Below are 19,831 nucleotides of genomic sequence, written 5' to 3'. Positions count from 1 at the left end.
GAGTGGAGCACTGGAGTGCTGTAACAAGTAGGAACCACACGGAGCCCTCAAAGTTGCAAAATATTTCCACTAGTTTGTGCAAACATGAAATAGCACTTCAATGCAGATTAAAAGTCATGCTTATCATGCACCTGTCATTGGGTTCGCTGTTGTGCAATGTAGTACATCCAAGTTCATGAGTTCCAAAATTTCCAGCAGCAGGGGCGTCTGCCAGCCTATTTTTGCTTGTCTGACACATCAGTTTTCCTCTTTTCAAAGCATTCAACCTTGAGCTGAGTAAGACATGATCTATATCTGCAATATGATGTGACACAGCTTCAGTATCTTCACAATGACTCTCCTCAAGATCAGGTCTTCTTTTTCTTAACTTTGTCGCTCGCTTCAAAATAAGAGGTTCTTGATCACTGTCGAGGTCTGGTTCCAGCTGGCTTGACATGTTACTCATCTGCATGGAATTTACACGTTCCATCTCGATGTTAGCTCTATCAAAATTTCCTCTAATCTGCACTTCGTCAGATGTGCGCCTCTTAGTGCGCCTGAAAGACAAGGGTTTGCTGTCACTGTCCGCATCAGATTCTCCGCCGACCTGAACTCTGCCAAAGTTCTTTGTGACAGCCTGGAGTAATCAATTTCACAAAACAAAGCAACTCCTCGTAAAGCTTAAGAAAATGAATGTACCGTTCTAAATTCAAAGAAGATTGATTGACAAAACTAACTCGAACTCTGCTTGGTTTTAAAATTAAAAACCTTGCATGCAGAAAATGCTATGCTGTGAGCTACTTCCCATGCATGAGCTGTACACCCACGAACTGACACAATTACAAACTTGAAGACCAATAACACAACAGCGCAAACGGCATTCATGACTGACTGCAGACATCCCAAAGAGAACCTGGCTACAAGAACATTTGTGTAAGAGAGGGGTGGGGGGGTTGTGCACAATCATACTAACTTGTATACATGTAGGAAGGCTACAAAGAGGAACAAGCATGTGTACATTACAAAGTATGGCAAATCCCAGACTCACTAGTGCAGCTCCCAAATTCAACTCCTTCACCAAGAGCATGCTTTCATGCAAATCAGTTTCATCTGGTTTGTCTCTCCAATGACTGCCCAAAAGAAAAGGAAAAAACAGCAATAGTAAGAATTCATCGTTACATAGTTACATCAAGGCATGAAAAGAAAAGGAAAAAACGGCAATAGTAAGAATTCATTGTTGCATAGTTACATTAAGGCGTGACCCCAGCTCAACTTAAAGTACATTTGAATTCAAAACAGATGTGAGTTCCAACTGTCAAGGTATTTCACACATGCCCAACAGAAAGAAAACAACTGCACAAACCATAAAGAAAAAAAAAGCTTAATCAAATGATAGATTAACCTGCAAAGGCAGAGCTTTTGATAATGACAGGATTACGTATACTCAAGATCTTGATAAAACTGTGTGTGTAGGAAGATTTCAGCATTGAAGAGAATCAAATTTGAACAATTGTAGCATGCAGTTTGCCATGTGGAAAAACTTGATATAGTCTAACATATAGTCGATAAAAGCTACACTCTAGGCTAGCAACTGCCAAGGAGAAGATTTACACCTCAGCAATGTTGTTTGCCTAAGCCTGATTGCAATGCCCATCAAATCTCATCTCCTTCGCGCCTCCACGTCAGTGAAGCTCAAACTCACATCACCTCAAGATTGACGTTACACAAAATACTCTTGAAGGCAAACCTTGAGCACGTAAGTCAAATCTATATGCATGCATAAGCATCCTAGAGTAGTGTAACTTTTTCTTTATCTAAGCTTTTAACAAAATAAGAATACGTTGAATTTTTATCCATGGCCATAAATGCAATAATTCATTATGTGTAGATCATTGTACTCTTCCTGTCACAATGATAAACTTACCTTTGAAATGTCGGAAGATAGTATAAGCTATATGATTTTGCATTCTATCTTTTCATTGTTGTTTCAGTACTTACATAAATCCTTTTTACTTAAATGCGGTTTTGTATGCATTAGCTTCTAATAAAATAATTGGCTCAATATGCTTGGTTGAGCATTGGAAGGTGAGGCTCTTATATGTGGTTATGTAATCCTTAGCTTCTAATCGAATCATTTTAATAATTTCTTATGCAAAATACATTATCCATATTTGATTTAAACTTTTTCATTTAATCAACACATGGATACTAGCTATCTAGTGATTCTTCCTTGGCTAAGTAGAGAACCAGATCAATAACCTAGCCGCAAGACAAATGTTGGGTCGAGCTTTGGACAAACGGGTGCGGCTCCAATCAACCTTTCATACTCTACGATGTCAACAAGTTCCAAGTCTTGGATAGTGGACAGTGGGACATCTCGTAATATGAGTCCTTCTCCAAAAGGGCTCAAGGTTTTCGTGATTTCAGGGGGAGATATCTGTATCGACGACAGTTCTATCATCAAAGTAAAGGGCACTGACCTTCTTCTACTCAGTCATAAACCTCGTAAATAGCCACAATGCAAGCTTCAGTGCACCACTAGAATATCAACTACCACGGCAATCTTAGGTATCCACTCCTGGGCTGACCCAACTGAGAGGCATTCAGGCATCCAATCTTCTGGCAAATTGTGCTCAAAGCAGCCTCAAGGCTATCACAAGCATCCATGTTGTCCTTCGACCTTTTCCAGGCACACCCTTGCCTCTGGGTGCTTGCTAGAACTTGAGACAGACCAAAAAGGATTGCAAACAACATGTAGGATCGATAGGCAAAAGAGAGAATACAAAGAGTCGATAGAGTCTGCCGTCACGTCAACTTAGGATAGATGAAAAACATAATACAAGGTACTTGTACCTAGACCTAGGACTAAGTGTCCTAGGTGTCACATAGGACTAAGTGTCCTATGTGGCCTAAAAGGCACTAACACTACAAGTGCCTATATTTATGCCTACAAGGCACATACCATGGCCTATAGGGCATCACTAGAACCACCAAGAGATTGCCTACAAACCCCCCTCCATGGGATGGGCTGAAGTACTCTAGAAACGTCTCAGAATATCTGGTATTTTCTAGTCATGGTGGCACATGTTCATCCAAAAGGATATAGCCACCTATGAATGTACAAGAGATGTCAGATCACGTAACAAAGGGAACCAAGTGTAAAGCCTCTCGGAAGACTTCGAACTTGGGACGAGGAAGTGCCTTTGTAAACATATCTGCTATGTTGTCCTCTGTGGGAAGATAGGACAACTCTATGTCTCCTGCTGACAACCACTCCCGAACATAATGATAGTGAACTTCAATATGCTTAGTACGCGCATGAAACACTGGGTTACGCGCAATGGCCAAAGCACTCTGGCTGCCAGTGTAGACAATAGTCGAGGATGTCTGGCGAATACCAAGATCTGTAAGTAACTGTCGAAGCCAAACACACTCTACTGTAGCAGTAAAAGCGGCCCTATACTCAGCCTCACAGCTAAATGTGGCAACTGTTGGTTGCTTCTTGCTGAGCCAAGAGTTACATGAATTGCCAAGCAAAAAACAATTGCCGGTGTGTGACACTCTGGTGTCGGAACATCCTGCCCAGTCACTATTCGTGTAAGGATGCATGGTAAGTGAACCCTGATCACCATAGAAGAGGGCAAAATCCTGAGTGCCTTTGAGATATCTGAAGACTCTCTTCACTGCTTGCCAATGCTGTGAACCAGGCATGTACATGAATCTGCTGAGCTGAGATACTGCATACTGTAAGTCAGGTCTGGTGTGACATAAATAAATAAGGCATCCAACAGCCTGCTGATAAAGAGTAATATCACATGGTGGGCTCCCATCATGAGCTGAGAATTTGAAACCAGGGTCCACTGGAATAGAGATTGGCTTGCAATCCTTGAACTGAAAACGATCAAGGAGCTGTCCAATATACTTGGACTGAGACATCATGATACCCCCCTCAACATGAGCAAATTAAATGCCCAAATAATAGTGGAGCTGTCCCATGTCTGACATTTCAAAAACCTGCTGCAAATCAGCCTTGAAAGCTGCAATATGCTGAGTATCTGCGCCCATGATGAGCATATCATCCACATATAAAATCAGCACTTAAAAATCAGATCCACTCCCACGGACATAAAGAGTGGGTTCTGTGGGGCTATTCTGAAAACCAAGAGATAGTAAGTGTGCGTGAATTTTGGCATACCATGCCCTGGGTGCCTACTTCAAACCATAAAGGGCTTTTCTAAGCCGGCATACCTTGTTTTCAGAATTAACAACCTCAAAGCCAGGAGGTTGTGTGACATAGACTTCTTCCTACAGATCCCCATGAAGAAAAGCAGTCTTGATGTCAAGTTGTTGCACTTGCCAATGATGATGGGCTGCAATGGCAATGACACATCTAATGGTAGTGATCCTGGATGTGGGAGCAAATGTCTCCTCAAAGTCAATGCCTTGTTGTTGGGCATACCCTTTTGCAACAAGACGAGCTTTGTGTCGATCTATGCTGCCATCAGATTTCCTTTTTAATTTGTAGACCCACCAGGTGCCAATGGCATGCTTGCCGGGAGGGAGATCTACTAATTCCCATGTGTCATTTTTGGCAATGGATTGTAATTCAGCTCTCATTGCATCCATCCACTCTTTGCTGTCAAAAGCATCTTTATGGCACAAGGGATCTTCATTGCAAGCTGTAGCAAGGAGTGTAAACTCAAGAAAGTGACCATGCATCTGTCTATTCCCTGATCTTGTCCAGGCAGCAAAAGCCTGATCTTGTTTGCTGTCCCTCAATGTATCAAGAAGCTATCTGGGAACTTGCCTTTGCTGTCTATTGACAGCTCTTTCTTCAATGACTGCATCATGAATAGTGGGATCATTTTGTGCCGGAAGAGAAACCTGCAAATCAGCATGGGGTAGTGACTGATTATTGCTTGGTGAAGGGCCTGCAGGAGGCTCATGTTGCTGGTCAAAGTCCTCTTCTGAGGATGGCAGAGGTAACCAAGATTCAAAGGCATCAAACATGTCAACATCTGGCTTAGCTTTGCAGTCCACAAGAGGAGAAGCTGAATAATCTTCCCACTATTGACAATAATCTTCCCACTATTTGGTTGGTATAACCGATACCCTCTGCTCTCCTGGCTGTAACCAATAAATATGCATTTGATTGCCTTGTCATCAAGCTTATGTCTCAGCTGAGATGGTACATGAACATATGCAAGAGACCCAAAAACTCTCATGTGTGAAAGTGAAGGTTGCTTGCCTTTCCATGCTTCATTAGGTGTAACAATCTTCAATGCCCGTGTAGGTGATCTATTCAACACATAGTTGGCACACATCACTGCATCAAGCCAAAATTTATTGGGCAAAGACTTGGCCTTAAGCATGCATCTGATGATCAAGGTGATAAAGCCCCTTTTTCAAAGTGCCTGTGAGAACTATGGCATTGTCATCACGAAGATCATATACTAGGCATCTGTAGCCATGTAAAATCACTCTGAAACCTGAAGTGGCAATTGCTGAAATTGAAATCAAGTTGACTTCAATTCCAGGCACAAAAAGAACATTTGTCAAAGTGACAGGATGGCTTGAAATAGATGTGAGCTGCACATCTCCAATTCCTTTTACAGCATATGAAGCATTATTAGCACATGTGACAGTCCCCCCTCGAGGTGCATCAGCTAAAGAGTGAAACAACTGTCTGCAAGATGTGACATGCTTGGAAGCACCACTATCAAAGTACCAGGACTGAGCATCATTAGCAGTAAAGAGTGCATCAGCTTTGGAGGGATCAAATGAGCAATGGACAGCCCATGCCCAATCATCCTGAAGAGCATGTGCATGTGAAGCATCTGCTGGCTCATGGGATTCAATAGCATGTGAGGCATTAACTATCAATCCTGCTTTCTTTTTCTCCAAAGCAATGCGCTTCCTGCATTCTAAAATGTCATGTCCAGGCTTGCGACAATAGTTGCATCTTTCCTTCTTTGACTTATCTGCTGTATTTTTAGATGCATGGGAGGAATTGCAGCTGCTATGCGCAGATTTTGGCTTGCCCATAGGCTTGGAAGCCTTGCCTCTTCCTGCCTGTTGTGAAGCAAATGCATGATCAGGAATAATGGCTTGTCTATTAGTTTGACTTTGCTCTTCCTGCAAAAGCAAAGTAACTAGCTGATCAAAAGAATAGTGGTCTGGATTACCCATGGCCACTAATCGAAGGGTTGTAGCAAACCCTTGATATGTATCTGGCAGTCCATTCAGTGTGGTACTAACAAGCTGTGAATTTGGCACCACCTCATCAATGTTGGCAAGTTGTTCCATGAGGTCCTTTACCTTTGTCAGATATGCATCCATAGAATCACCTTCATTCATACTGACTTCCTGTAATTGCCTTCTCAAATATGCAACACGTGCCTCATTGCCAATCTGATAAAGAGAAGCCAATTTGTCCCAAGCATTCTTTGTTGTCCTGCAAGACCGGATGTGTGGAATAATGATTCTCTTGCATGATAATGCAATACATGAATGTGCATTTGCATCTCTTGCATCCCATCTTAACTGTTCCTGAATCGGAAGAGCAGCAACAGGAGTGCTAGAAGATGAGGCATCAGGAGGAGTACCCCTTGCAGAGGGACCAGCAGTAGAGGCAACCACTGTAGCATTGGCTGGCCTCAGATCAACCCCAGAAACAATATTCCACAAATGCTTTGCAACAAGAATATGTTTCATGAGATAAGACCACATGGTGCCATCCAACTTATCATCTTCACGAAGAACACCAAATAGATCTTGATTGTTCCTAGCCATAGCAAATGTGATACCCTGGAAGAGACCTAAAAACCCGAAAGCCTCAAGGCTATCACTACAAAAAGCTGGCTGTTCAAAAATGACAGCAAGTATCTGCAAATTTCCAACCCAAAACAAAGGGCAAATGTAGATCTGACCCAAATGTGACTGTGGCAGGCAATGTTCACTGCAAAAACAGCAAATCAGGCAAAAGCCCCAAATTTAATGAGGGCAAATAGGCCAAAAAGAGGGCAAATGCAGAAAAGCCCCAAAATTTGCTGAAATTTTGGCAAATGTGACCCAATGTATGATAATCTGACTCAATGTCCTGCAAAAGTGACTCAACGTCCTGCAATCTGACCCAATGTGCTGCAAACAAATAAGAGATTGCAGACCAAACTCCAAAGCCCCAATGTTCTTGCAAGAAATTGCAACCAAAGAAGGTGAAAAGAACTGGAAGCCCCAAAAAATACCAATGTCCTAAATATGACCTTGTATGTGCAAAACCTGTACGGAGATCTCGAAAGAAGTACTAGCTGTACGGACAGCTCAAGTACAATGTACAGTGACTATACGGATCAAGTACACCGTACAATGTACGGTTTACGACTGTACGGTCGTACGGAAGTACAGTGTTCGTTGTACGAAGCCTTGAAGTATGTCATTTGTACGGAGGCTCCCACGTGCAGGTACGAAAAAGGTACGAAAGATGTACGTAGTGTAGTGCGACGGTCAGTACGGACAGTACAACGATGCAGAGCTGTACAGTGTACCGAACGTAGGTACCAAGCTGTACGGTGTACGGCTGTACGAAAGCACAGTATAGAAACAGGTACGATGCCTGTACGAAGTGCGGGTACGAAAGCTATACGAATGCAAGTATGGGGCAAGTACGGTGTACTGAACGCAGTACGGATGCCAGTACAAACAAGTATAGAGACTGTTGTACGGCTGTACGACGACATAGATACGAAAATTGTACAATGTATTGTTGCATGTACAGTGTACGACAACGCAAGTACGAAAATGTACGACCGGTGTACGGATCGCATGTACGACGGATGTATGGGCAGCTGGTACGAAAATGTACAGCCACCTAGGACACTTAGTCCTATGTGACACCTAGGACACTTAGTCCTAGGTCTAGGTACAAGTACCTTGTACTCCTTTTTTCATCTATCCTAGTTGACGTGACCACAGACTCTATCGACTCTTTGTATTCTCTCTTTTGCCTATCGATCCTACACAACACACATGCACTACAAAAAGCTCCAAAGCAAGAACGAACAATGAAAAACAGAACCTAGAACCAAATCCCACTGTCTGTGGCAGAGGGGTGAGCTCTTTCCTCGTGCCTATCCTCCTTCCAGGTTCCCTGCAAGGTGCAGGAGGTTTCCAACTATCGAGAGAAGAGAAAAAGTGAAGAAAGAGAGCAGAAGAGGGGCAAGAAAAGGCTGGAGAGGACCACAGACATGCAAATCTTCCCCAAAGAGTCAACACCGGGATCTGGGCCTTGAATCCTAGCTTCAACCAACCTTGGCAATCCCCTTGGGAACCGCACCATGTCCGTACAAGGCCGTATAGTAGCCTTGAGGGCTGCGCCTCTGTTTCATACAGTCCCCTCTGTTTCGTACAGTCCATACGGCTGTATGGATTGCAATAAATGTCTTGCTCCTTGTCTTGAGATCCGTGCCATCCATCGTACTCCACCTCGAGATGTGTACATGCTGAAGGACTCCCATGAAAAACATGCAAAAGGAGAGGGAGCAGCCAAAGCAGCAGCACAACAGTAGCAAGAGCTAGAAAATGCAACGAAAACTGCAGCAGGAGCTTCTGCTAGACCTGCTAGACTCTAGGAGGGAGAGGGGAGAGAGATGGTAGGTGGTAGAAAGGCATCCACCTGCATGCATGACACTTGGCCCTTCATTAAATCTCCTAACCACCATACCAAGGACAACGTTGGTTGTCCTTGGGCCCAACTTTTAGACCCCTCTCTAAAGCCTTTGCCTTGCCCCTAAACCTCGTGGTGCACCTAGACTTTGTCCCTAGGAACTTCTAGGAAGTGTGCACTTCCCCTAGCCGGTCCCTCACGGCCAAACCACTACTACACCTAACCATGGTTAACCCCGGGTCAAGCGTGGGTTGAGTTATAAAGATACTTTACATCACTTTTCACGTCCCCATGATGAGCGGCTGTGCATATATCTACTCAACTTTTAGACAGCATATTGAAGATCGGGTCTGATAATTCATAAATAAATCAAACAACCAACTACATGCTGATCGAGAGTGACATCACATGCACCATTGCCATCCTTAGATGAGAAGTGAAAAATAGGCTCTAATGGTGTGCATACTGGCTTGCAATCCTCAAAATGAAAACGCTGCAAAAGCTGTCCAATATACTTGGATTGTGACATCCTCACTACTAGCAAATTGAATGCCCAGATACTAATGCAAAAGACCAAGATCAGACATAGCAAATGTCTTCTGCAAGTCAAGCTTGAAAGCTGCAATTTGCTCAACATTTGTCCTAGTCACAAGCATGTCATCCACATTGAGTACTAAAATTAGCAAATCTGTCCCACTCTTACGGATGTAAAGAGTAGCCTCAGTAGGGCTATTCTAAAAGACAAGAAAAAAAGGAGCCAATAGGGAATCTTTTTGGGCTCCTATATTGCATCTCTCTCCTCGTCAATAGCCCTGTGCATAATATCTTGATCAATCCGAGGCATATGATGCTGTAAATCATGCTGATTTTCAGATTGCACATGTGGCTGCAAATGACCAATAGAGGAAGGAGGAGCAACCTCTGATGTGACATCATCATGAGAGTGTGACGGAAACAAAGGCATCAAGCTGTCAACGAGATTTGGGGCATCAATAATGGGCCGTTTTTACAGTCCAGCAAAGGCATAGAGGAAAAGACAACATCCCTACTGACAAAAACCTTGCCCATGTGGGGTTGGTAGAGCTTGTAGCCCTTGCTTCCTGAGCTGTGCCCAATAAAAATGCATTTGACAGCTTTATCATCCAACTTCGTGCTTGTCTGAGAAGGCACATGTGCATATGCCAAGCATCCAAAAGTCCTCATGTGAGAAATCATGGGCTTATGACCTATCCAAGCCTCATAAGGTGTGATGGTTTCCAATGCCTTTGTGGGACATGTCACGACGTGATTTTTAATGCTCGCATGTGGCCTTGACCCCGAGAATGGCGAGGTCACGAGATGAGGGTGTGCAAGTTTACCCCTAGGGAATTGTGCCTTAGGGGCGAATACAAGTTCTAGAACCAAGAGGGGCCCAAAGAACCTTAGAATTAAGGTTGGTCATTGGTGGGCTTTTAAAAAGGCCCCACTAGAGGGGGCCTAGGGGCAAATGAGGCCCTTGGGGGCAACCCAAGGCATGGACTGCCACATGGCAAGCCCATGCAAACCTTTTTGGAAGGGAAGCCCAAGGAAGGCCTTGGGCAAAGAAAGATGGCACATGTAAGTTCACGGGGTGAAAAAGAAAGAAGCCCGCGCGAGGTGACGCTGTCAATAGGAGAAGGCTGGCTAACAAACGCTCGCGAGAGGCCGTACGTGGTACGGAAAGCAATAAATGAAGGCTCCTTGGCTGCATGGCACAAAGAGCTGGTTTGGCCTTCCCTGCTAAAGCCGTACGATAGTACGGACTATTCCATATATACAGTACGGACGATTGTAAGGAGGCTGTACGACCAAGCTACGTGAGATTTGTACGAATGGCAGACTTTGGTCATTAATGAATTGTAAGGTCAGGTACGACGATACAGATGGGAGCTTTTGTAGGGTGATCCACGTGCTGGTGTACACCCATGTACGGGATGTGGTACAAAGCATCTCCAACCTCAACTAGGAATTGCAAACAGATGAGTGAATGCTTGGGAGAGCTCACTAGAAACAGATGAGTAAGGGCAGGCTGGTTATTCCTTTGGACAGCTTGCAGGTACCATGTTGATAGGCTGGTTGTTGCCTCGGGCTATGTACTCATGGTTGGGCAGTATTAGATGCCACCTACCCGGGAGTGAGCAAAGAAATGACCAGCATAGTATATGCTTGGTAAGAAGAATACACACAGAGGTTATGCTTGGGGGTCATGTTGGCCAATGAGCAATGGGCTGTGTTTTTAAAGAGACTTGCTTGGCAAGGTGATCACAATGAATGCTTGCAGATATTGTTTGTACTTCTGAGCACCGGGGGCAGCTCAGTTATGCTTCACCCATTGTTGGGTATTCCAGTGATCAGTGAACACTTGGGATTGTATGGGGGAGCATGTGGTCTTGCTTGGGCTGAAGATAATAGCTCCCCATGTTAAATGCAAGTGTTTGCACTGAGTATGGATGCTTATGGGCACATGGGTGTGATAGCAGAGCCTTGCAGGGCTAGTGCTGGTGATATTGATGCGTACTGAGAGAGTAATAAACATTTAATGCGAGTGAGTTGGTACTCATTGTGTATCATGTTTGCTAGCTTTGGCAAGTAACATGTTCCGTGTCGGAATATGTTTTTGGTTTCTCTAGGAGATGGATCACATGTAGGCAGTGGTTGTTAGGCAGACGGCACATCTTTGATACAACCTCGTTGCTGAGTAGGCAGGGTTCGGGAATCCATGCTTGGAATGGGAAGTACCCCCTGGAACCCCGAGAGGGATGGTACAAGTGTGACTGCCATAGTGTTTATTGTATTGTGATGCTAGATCTCTTTTGGGAAACAAGTCATTGTATCAGGATATGTACGACCCATAGGGTGAGAGACTATTGGTCATGGCAGTCCTGGACAGTGGAGAAAGCTTTCGTATGCTTTCTTTCTCTGCTTTGAGTAGATGGATGACTAATTGGTTGGGCACTCATAACAGCTATGGGGAACTGTATGGCTAAGTGTGGTTACTAGTGACAGTTCTGGTCTGTGTGCAAGCTCCCTGGACTAGGAATGTAGACCTACTAACAGGAGTGCTGAGAGCATTGAACAGTAAGCGCTATGCAAGGTATGTGCAATTGTAAGGAGTGTATCCTTTATGTAGCTTGGATTTCAGGGCCTCTAACTTAATTAAAGAAACACCGAAAGGGACGCCAAGGTTTGGGGCCAATCTATGGCTTTGTCTTGGTGGTGGGGCACTCTAGATCCCAATCTGCTGGGTAATACTTTTGATGAATTGCTAATGTAACAGTGTTGACTGGTTACTTGTCAGTTTTACTGCCCTTTGATTTATTGATGGCTGGTTTCAGGACATCTATTCAAAATATAGTTTGCACACATAACGGCATTCAACCACAATTTGCTAGGCAAATGTTTGCCTTTCAACATACACCTAGCCATCTCCATGGCTGATCTATTCTTTCTCTCACCCACGGGATATTGCTGAGGAGTGTAAGGCACAGTGCATTGATGATGTATGCCACGTGAGGCCAAAAAATCAGTAAATTGCATTGACATATATTCACCCCCCTTGTTTGTATTAATGTGGGCAATTTTCAGCCTGCTTTCATTCTCTACCAAGGCAATGATATGTCTGAAGCATGCAAAAACTTCAGATTTGGATTTCAAGGCAAAAATCCAAGTATATCTGGTGAAGTCATCAATGAAGGTGACAAAATAGTAAAATCCCCCAATAGCAGCAACCCCAATGGGACCACAAACCTCACTGTGAATCAAATACTACTTGCGAGATGCACCAACTCTCCAAGCCTTGGTAAATGCAAAGCGGTGCATTTTTCCAAGCAAGCATGCTTCACAGACATGCTTTGAAGGCATATGCATTTGAGGAAGATCAACAGCCATATCATCTTTGTGTAGCTTCATCAGAGCCCCAAAGTTGAGGTGTCCAAACCTCTCATGTCATAAATGAGTATCTGCCAAGGTAGAAGCATCAATAGCAAAAGCATCTGCATCTGCAAGTCCGGCATCATCCAACCAGCTATCATATGCATCAAGTCTGTAGAATCCTCTAGCCAATGTGCCAGTCAACACCATAGTAAAGACGTGTGTAGCATCATAGACTGCACACCTAACACCATCAAAGAGAACCTGATATCCACAAGTAGCTATGGCTGAAATGGATATGAGATTTTTCTGGATGCCTGGTACATAAATTAACATAATGTACATTGTCTAGAGTGACTAGACCACCAGAAACAGAAGTAATGGCAACTTGCCCAATGCCTTTCACTGAATAAGATGCATTATTGGCACATGTAACTATCGGCTTTTCTTGTATTCATCATGGGTGTTGATGCCTGCTTAGAGGCTCCACCCCTTCAGCTCGTTGTATCAGGTTCTTTCAATCTAATAGACCCTTCAGTCTTTCGAAGACTTCTAATAAACTTTCTCCCCCCCCCCCCGAAAACACACAGCAGGGCCACCCACCTGAAGTGCAACACCAGATTGGCCCCAAAATCGTTGGTGCCCCCTTCGGTATTTCTTTAACTTATTCTGAAGGCAGACAATACAACAAGGTCACTACCTTGCACTTATCCAGAACCAGCCAACCGAATCTTATCCTGGCAAGCATTCAACAACCTACAACACAAGCCAATCCCTGGCTTACAAAGGCATCCAGCCTCAATGCATAATTCCCTAGCACACAGCACATATCCAATTGCATCATCCATGGACAAACTGGCAACCATAAGCAAAACAAATTCTCTGGAAAGCTGTTGGAAAACGGCAGCAAATGTGTTTGAAATAGCTTCAACAGTCGTCCGGTCAGCTCCCCCGACGTCAATTCTTGGAAGGGCAGCAATTTCATAGAGCAAGAGGGCAGCCAGTAAGAATCGGCAGCTTGAAGGAGGAGAGAGCAGAAAACTGGCATGAAATGCTCACAGGGCAGGTGAAAAGTGCAGTACAGCAGAGGAGCAGCCTTGAAATGTGTGCAAGAGAGGCGTACAGCAAGCGATGGACCTTGAGATGTGGCAGAAGAGAGAGAACAGCCGCCTTGGGATGCATGAGCAGAAGAAAACAGTCCGTACAGCGTTGAAAAAGGCTCATAGAGCAACGATCAGGGTCTGCACGGTAGCATTTTTGGTCCTTGGGATGCATGCCAATGAAATGTGAAGCAAGGGGACCTTGGGGAGAGCGCAAAGCTCCCAAAAATCAGTCGAAATCAGCCCATACCAGCAACAGAACGCCTCTCATACATGAGGGATGGTGGAGGGTGATGGAGGGTGTGCATGCAACCACATGCATGCCATTTGCCCCCCCTCATTAAAACTCTTCCTAGGGCCCAACATTTAAACCCCTCTTAGACCCTTGCCTCGGCCTAGCATTTGGGCCTAGTGGGTGTACTTCAAACTGGACGGGACTTCTAGGAAGTCGGCGCTTCCTCTAGGCCAATCCCTCACGGCCAAAATGTCCACAAGTTTAGTTGCGCGTTGAAATTCACGTCCCCGTGACACTTAAAATAACTCAAAGTCACTCCTTGGGAGCTGCCTTGTGCCCTCCCTAAAGGGATGTTTTTTGGTCTCCTGTAGACATTAATAGACTTTCTTTCTTTCTCACAATCCAAGCAAAAATGACTTTTAACAAATTTGAGAGTCCGGGTCCTTAACCCACAACTGTCTACAAGAATCGTGGCCATTTCGCTTTCTGCCTCTAGCAAAGAGAGGTTTGCTTGCTCCCCACTGATTGGAAGCTTTTTTCCCTTGGAGTTGCCAACCAATTATGGTATCACCCCAACCGTCTCCTTCACATAAGAGGGATCATTATCTTATCAAACACAACTTCCCGACGAAAGACCTCAAATCTTTATAGCACAAGGTACCCAACCGTAAACTCAGACTTTAAACAAGAGAGAGTAAGCATGAATTTACCAGTAGATAAATTCACCTCAAATGTATTCATAAGTATACTTAGTGCTTAACTGCTTTGGCGACGACAAGTACAAGTTATACTTGATGTTGACCAAAGGAAAAAAACTAAGCTGTAGCCTTTGATTTCACATCTGCATGGAGAAAAGCAATGAGGCCAAATGAAGCCAGGATTCCTACCAGAACTCTTTCCGCAGGTGTTGTAGTAATGAAGACTTTGGAACTTCCGAACCTTCCTTGACCATGAAAAACAGCTGAATGTAAACCAGCACATTCCTGATAGTCTGTTCATAGTTTGCCTGAGGTTTTCCAAGTTGGATCCTGATCACTCATAGACATAGCAGGTTAGAGTCAACTACTGCTTGCTAAAAGAATATGAAGGAAAATCAATTACAGTGAAATGCCAAACTTACCACACCTTCTCTGCAGTCTTAACAGAAATTGCAGGTCTGCCTTCAACAGTGGGATCTAGTCTCCACTCCTGTACTTTTATCCTCAGAGGTTCTGCACGCGCATAACCAGAAAGCCAAAACTCATTAAGGTGGGCAGCATGGGGAGTTTCATGCCCTGCATATGGAACTTCCGTGATTGGAACATAACTTCCACCTTTGCCTGACATGCACCAGTTTTCAACAGCAAAGCTCTGTAACACCTGATTGCATGGAGAGGGATAACTAGTTAACATATTTGTGTCGATACTTCCTTTTTCAAAAGCATCATGTTCGCTTGCTGCTACAATCAATTTTGGTAGGTGTGAATTCTCAACAGGTGTACGGACTACTAAATCCTGATAATGAGTACTTGCAACCTTTGATGCATATTGACAGAAATTTTTTGTAGTGATATTATCGTCTGTCACTTTATCGCCCGAAGAAATGTCTTTGTTTCCAGCTAATGCTTCATTTGCACTTCCTTCTAATAGTAATAGCACACGTTCAAGACTCTGTCCAGTTGGGTGATTCCTGCCAAATCATAGCATTAAGGAAAACAGACATGTTGGTAGGTGTCACAATGAGGACTGTATAACCTGAATGCACAAAACACTCTTCTAAAGTAAAACAAGATGAAGCATGAAGACAGCAAACTAGTGTCACCGAATGTGCATGCACTGGTCTCTTCAGTTGAAAACATATTCCTGTCCGTTTTTGGTCAGATACTGTATAAAATTATGATTCTAGTGTTTTGCACTTCAACAAATTTGTTCTAGATGACAACATGTACCCCTTAGACAGACAGAAACAGAGACAGGGCACCAGTATAGGAATAGGGGGCATGAGAGTCTGCTATGTGTCCATCAGGTTTGGATGCCACATGGGCAGATCTAGGTGGAGAAAGTGTATCCACAAGGCAGGCATGTGTGCAGCACTGTAGGCTGCCAACACGGGCTGCTACACAGTCTACTGTCAGGTGTGGGCAACAGCTCTGGATTAGGGCAAACCTGCGGGCAGCATGCAACACGTACAGGGGCCACGACCATAGTATGTATGTGTAATGCAGCAGCAGGTACAGAACTTCAGTACAGCAGGTAACAGGCTAGAACCAGGGCTTCGCAATACGTGCTTGCAGTCTTCCTGGCTTAAGACTGCAGCATGTCAGCAGTCACACAGATTGCTAGTTGGCAGTCCAGGAGTGGGCAGACTGCATGTCTGCAGTGCTGCAGACACAGGCAACCAGTGGCAGAAGGCCACGTGGCACATTTGGGCAAGATCAGCACAGACTGGGTCGGCCCAGTCTGTAACAGGTCAGGTCAGACCTTACTGGGTCAGTGGGTCTGCCGACTAGGTCGGCCGTCATAGGACTTCTCAGCCCTATAAACGGCCGCATCCTACTGGTTGTAGGTATGACCAAGTGAAGCTTCACAGTGCGTGAGGCCTGCCTCCAAACTGAACTAATGATCTGCCCCTGGATTCAGTTGTGAAATGAAAATCTGTTTCGGCTCCTGCCAAACTTCAATCCCCAAACAGAAATGCATCAGTCTTCATTTCAAACTCTCTTCCTAGTAAATGCTTCGTCTGTAAGATCTTCTCTTCATGGTTCCTTGTTATGACAAGGTCATCCACATAAAGGACCATGATCATACACCTGCCTCCTTCTCTGAAAATATACAAATTTGCATGAGATGGGCTCCTCTCAGGTCTGTGGGAGTCATCTTTATGGATTGTAGAGGACATGGATTTTGGTCTTTTCTTCCGTACTGTTCTAATATCTCCAAGGTCAATCCCACCTTCGTGTGCCAATTTGCACTACAGATTGTCACTGAAGCTTACACACAACCTAAAGAGTGCATGGTCATGGGCATCAATAGGAGCAGTACATGTGCTCACCACGAAGCATCCAGGGGCAGCGGATTGCTGCAGGTTTTGGGATCTCATTTTCGTGCCATATACTTTGAGATATTTTGCACTGTTCTATTGTTGTCTATTACTCCAGATTTGATGCTTGTGGGTTCTCTCTTGTGGACACACAAAAGTTTGAAGTTGGATAAAGCATTCCCTTCTCTGCTCTTGAAATTCTTCCGTTGCATATCCCATATCTATTCCTATTTCCAGTGTCTAGGTTTTTCCTAACACAATGCTCTTTGCAATCGAAGACAACCATAATAAAGGAAGTTGTTCGAAACCCTCTGTCAAACTTTATTTACACCTTACTTTCCAATTCCAACCTTCGACGATCCTAAGAGCTAGAAGCTATCTTCATTAATAACTCACATACACTCAACCCACACCATATGTACATGAACTGCTCCAATCCAGCCACACATACACAGACGCACATGCGCAAACACACACATACACACACACCCCTTTTCACAAATCTTACAAATTCTAATTTTTTATAGAACAAAGAGAAAGAACAAGGGAAAGGAGGGAGTTTGTAAACGACTTTAGCCAAAATGCACCTATGCCCCATTCATCAAGGCCAAGGCCACAATCACAAACTACCTTCTTCAATGGCCGAAAAGTTCATAGTTCTGATTCAACAATGATACGAGTACCTAGGACCTAGGTCCTAGACTCTTGCCTCTAGTAAAACTTTTTGTACAACTTTTCAACATTTATATTGGACCTTGGTCCCCCTTTTTGTACTCACTACATTATGTCATAACTACTTTTTGTAATGATATATCTTCAATTCTTTTGACATGAATTATGAATCAATTATATATCTTCAGTCCTTTTGCACCTATGTAGCAGGTTTGTGTTTCAAGAATGAAGTCATGTGCATTTTCTAAGCATTGAATGTTCATTTAAGAAACTTGTACAAGTACTTACTCTAAAACCGTCAGTACAAGTACTTACTCTAAAACCGTCGTCTTCTGTTTTATCGAACGTACACTCAAAATTTTTTAGTTCTTTTAGTACCGCACTAATATCGAATAGTAGGTATCATACGTGACCGGTCGTGACACAACCACGGACCCATGCACCTACCATTCAATGAACTCTAATGCACCCTTCCCTTTTCTATTACCCCTAGCATCTAGACACATGAGTGCACATCTTAATTAATAAAATAAGTGTTATATGTCCAAATTTGGTACAATCTAAAGTAGTGGCTCCAGCTCAACAAGTCCTATCTACTCAGATGATCCACCACCATAACAATATCGATCAATGTCTGTCATAAATACAAACACATGTCACACCATCAAATTGGCACTTCATGTAATAATGTTCTAATGTCTGTTAATGACAAAATAGTCATTGCTCTTATCATGACACAGGCCATCTCCACCATGGTCCTGTTCTTCCTTTCAAGCACCCCATTCTCGGATGGAGTGCCATTGTTTGCAAGTCCTCTTTTGATGCCTTTCTCCGTGCAAAATCCCTAAAATGCATGTGAGCAGAACTCTCCTCCCTTGTCAGCCCGACGACAATTGACGGGCAGCCCGGATTCTTTCTCCACAAGAGCACACCACTCTCGAGACAAGGAGAAAGCAAATTCTTTCTCGGTCAAGAAATGGACCCACGTGAGCTTGCTGAAATCATCAATCAGCAAAATGAAGTAAAAGTGCTCCACCTAGAGTCGGGATTTGTAGAAGACCACAAAAGATCCATGTGTAACATCTCTAGGGGTTTCGAAGCTTTCCTATCAACCTATGTAGGAAAGGCTTCTTTATATTGCTTCCCTCGAATACATGAACTGCAATGCTCTTGCTTGCTGCCAACATCCAGCAAACCAAGAACCGTTTGCACCTAGATGGCTCATCGTGACGCATCCACATTCAAGTGACCATACCAGTCACTAAGGGGGGCTCCAATGATGAAAGAGAGAGTTGTGAGCTTGTAGAGGCCACTTTCTACTGTGCCATCACACACAACTTGGCCAGTTAATTTATCCCTAATGGCCACAAAGTCTTCATGGAACAACACAATAGTGCTAAGCTTGCACACCTCATGAATGGAGAGTAAATGAAAGCCCAAGGATGAAACAAATAATACCTTGGAGAAGTGCTTCCCCCCTCTACCATCCGGGGTGATCTTAAGCCTTCCCTCTCCACGAACTTTGATGGTAGAACTGTCACCGCTGTAAACGTCGCCGACCTTGGGCTTGAAGTCATGGAACCCTGTAGGGGATGGAGACATGTGCCGAGAGGCACCACTATCCAAGATCCACTCCATCGAATCACCAACCTTTAGGGAAACCCCCTCTTCTACGGAAGAAGTCAAAGAATCCACACTATGTAGATGTAGAAAGGCTAGAAAGATAGCTGCATTCGAGAACTGGTACCCTTCCCTTGTGATTGGTGAGTACTTCCTCTAGTGGTGACCTTTCTCGCCACAACGGTTGCACGTACATTCAGCCTTCAATGCTTCCTTCTCTGCATCAGTCTTCTTCTCTAAGGAGGTAGATCGGTTCCAATTCCCTTTGCTCTGGCCTTTGTTTTGTGAGGTAGCCAAAGAATCCGCACCTCCCCCTTGTGGAGGAGTCTAAAAGCACTCCTGATCAAGCACATACGCATGAGTTCTTCCGATGAGGGAGTGTTCAACCTCCCACTCATGACCGGGAAGAATAGAAAGCGGAATACTCAACATAAGTGGCGGGATCCAAAACTCGCATCTATACCTCAAGAGATACCTTTTCTTCATTGGGGGGAAACACAATTGTATAGTGCCGCCAAATGCTCCCACATGCCTTTCACTAGCGTCATATGCATCATTTGATTCATGACCAAGAGTGCAATTCAAGAAAATAAAAGATCGTACATCCATTTATACTTTACTCTTTCCCAGAGGTGAGCCAAACCCTCAGCACCCCT

At 44.1% G+C, this 19,831-nt stretch overlaps 1 protein-coding gene across 6 annotated transcripts in view; it reads right to left on the bottom strand.

The window, feature by feature from the left end:
* LOC147880794 (uncharacterized) overlaps nucleotides 1–19,831 on the bottom strand; it is a 142,971-nt gene that overhangs the window by 110,550 nt on the left and 12,590 nt on the right. For 5 of the 6 annotated variants that reach the window (XM_087371097.1, XM_087371099.1, XM_087371100.1 and 2 more), the window contains 4 exons: nucleotides 14,985–15,533; nucleotides 14,752–14,892; nucleotides 1,028–1,109; nucleotides 132–616 (listed from right to left, as the gene is read on the bottom strand). In XM_087371097.1, the coding sequence (XP_087227223.1) occupies nucleotides 132–616; nucleotides 1,028–1,109; nucleotides 14,752–14,892; nucleotides 14,985–15,533 (1,257 nt within the window). The remainder of the gene's footprint in view (nucleotides 1–131; nucleotides 617–1,027; nucleotides 1,110–14,751; nucleotides 14,893–14,984; nucleotides 15,534–19,831) is intronic. The other variant, XM_087371101.1, reaches the window with a different exon arrangement.

This window comes from Dipteris shenzhenensis, chromosome 32 (assembly GCF_047967505.1).
Source record: "Dipteris shenzhenensis isolate YYH24624 ecotype China chromosome 32, Dip_SZ_1.0, whole genome shotgun sequence".
Classification (NCBI taxonomy): Eukaryota; Viridiplantae; Streptophyta; class Polypodiopsida; order Gleicheniales; family Dipteridaceae; genus Dipteris; species Dipteris shenzhenensis.
Note: the sequence above shows the minus strand (reverse complement) of the source record. Positions and strands in the feature narration are given on the sequence as shown.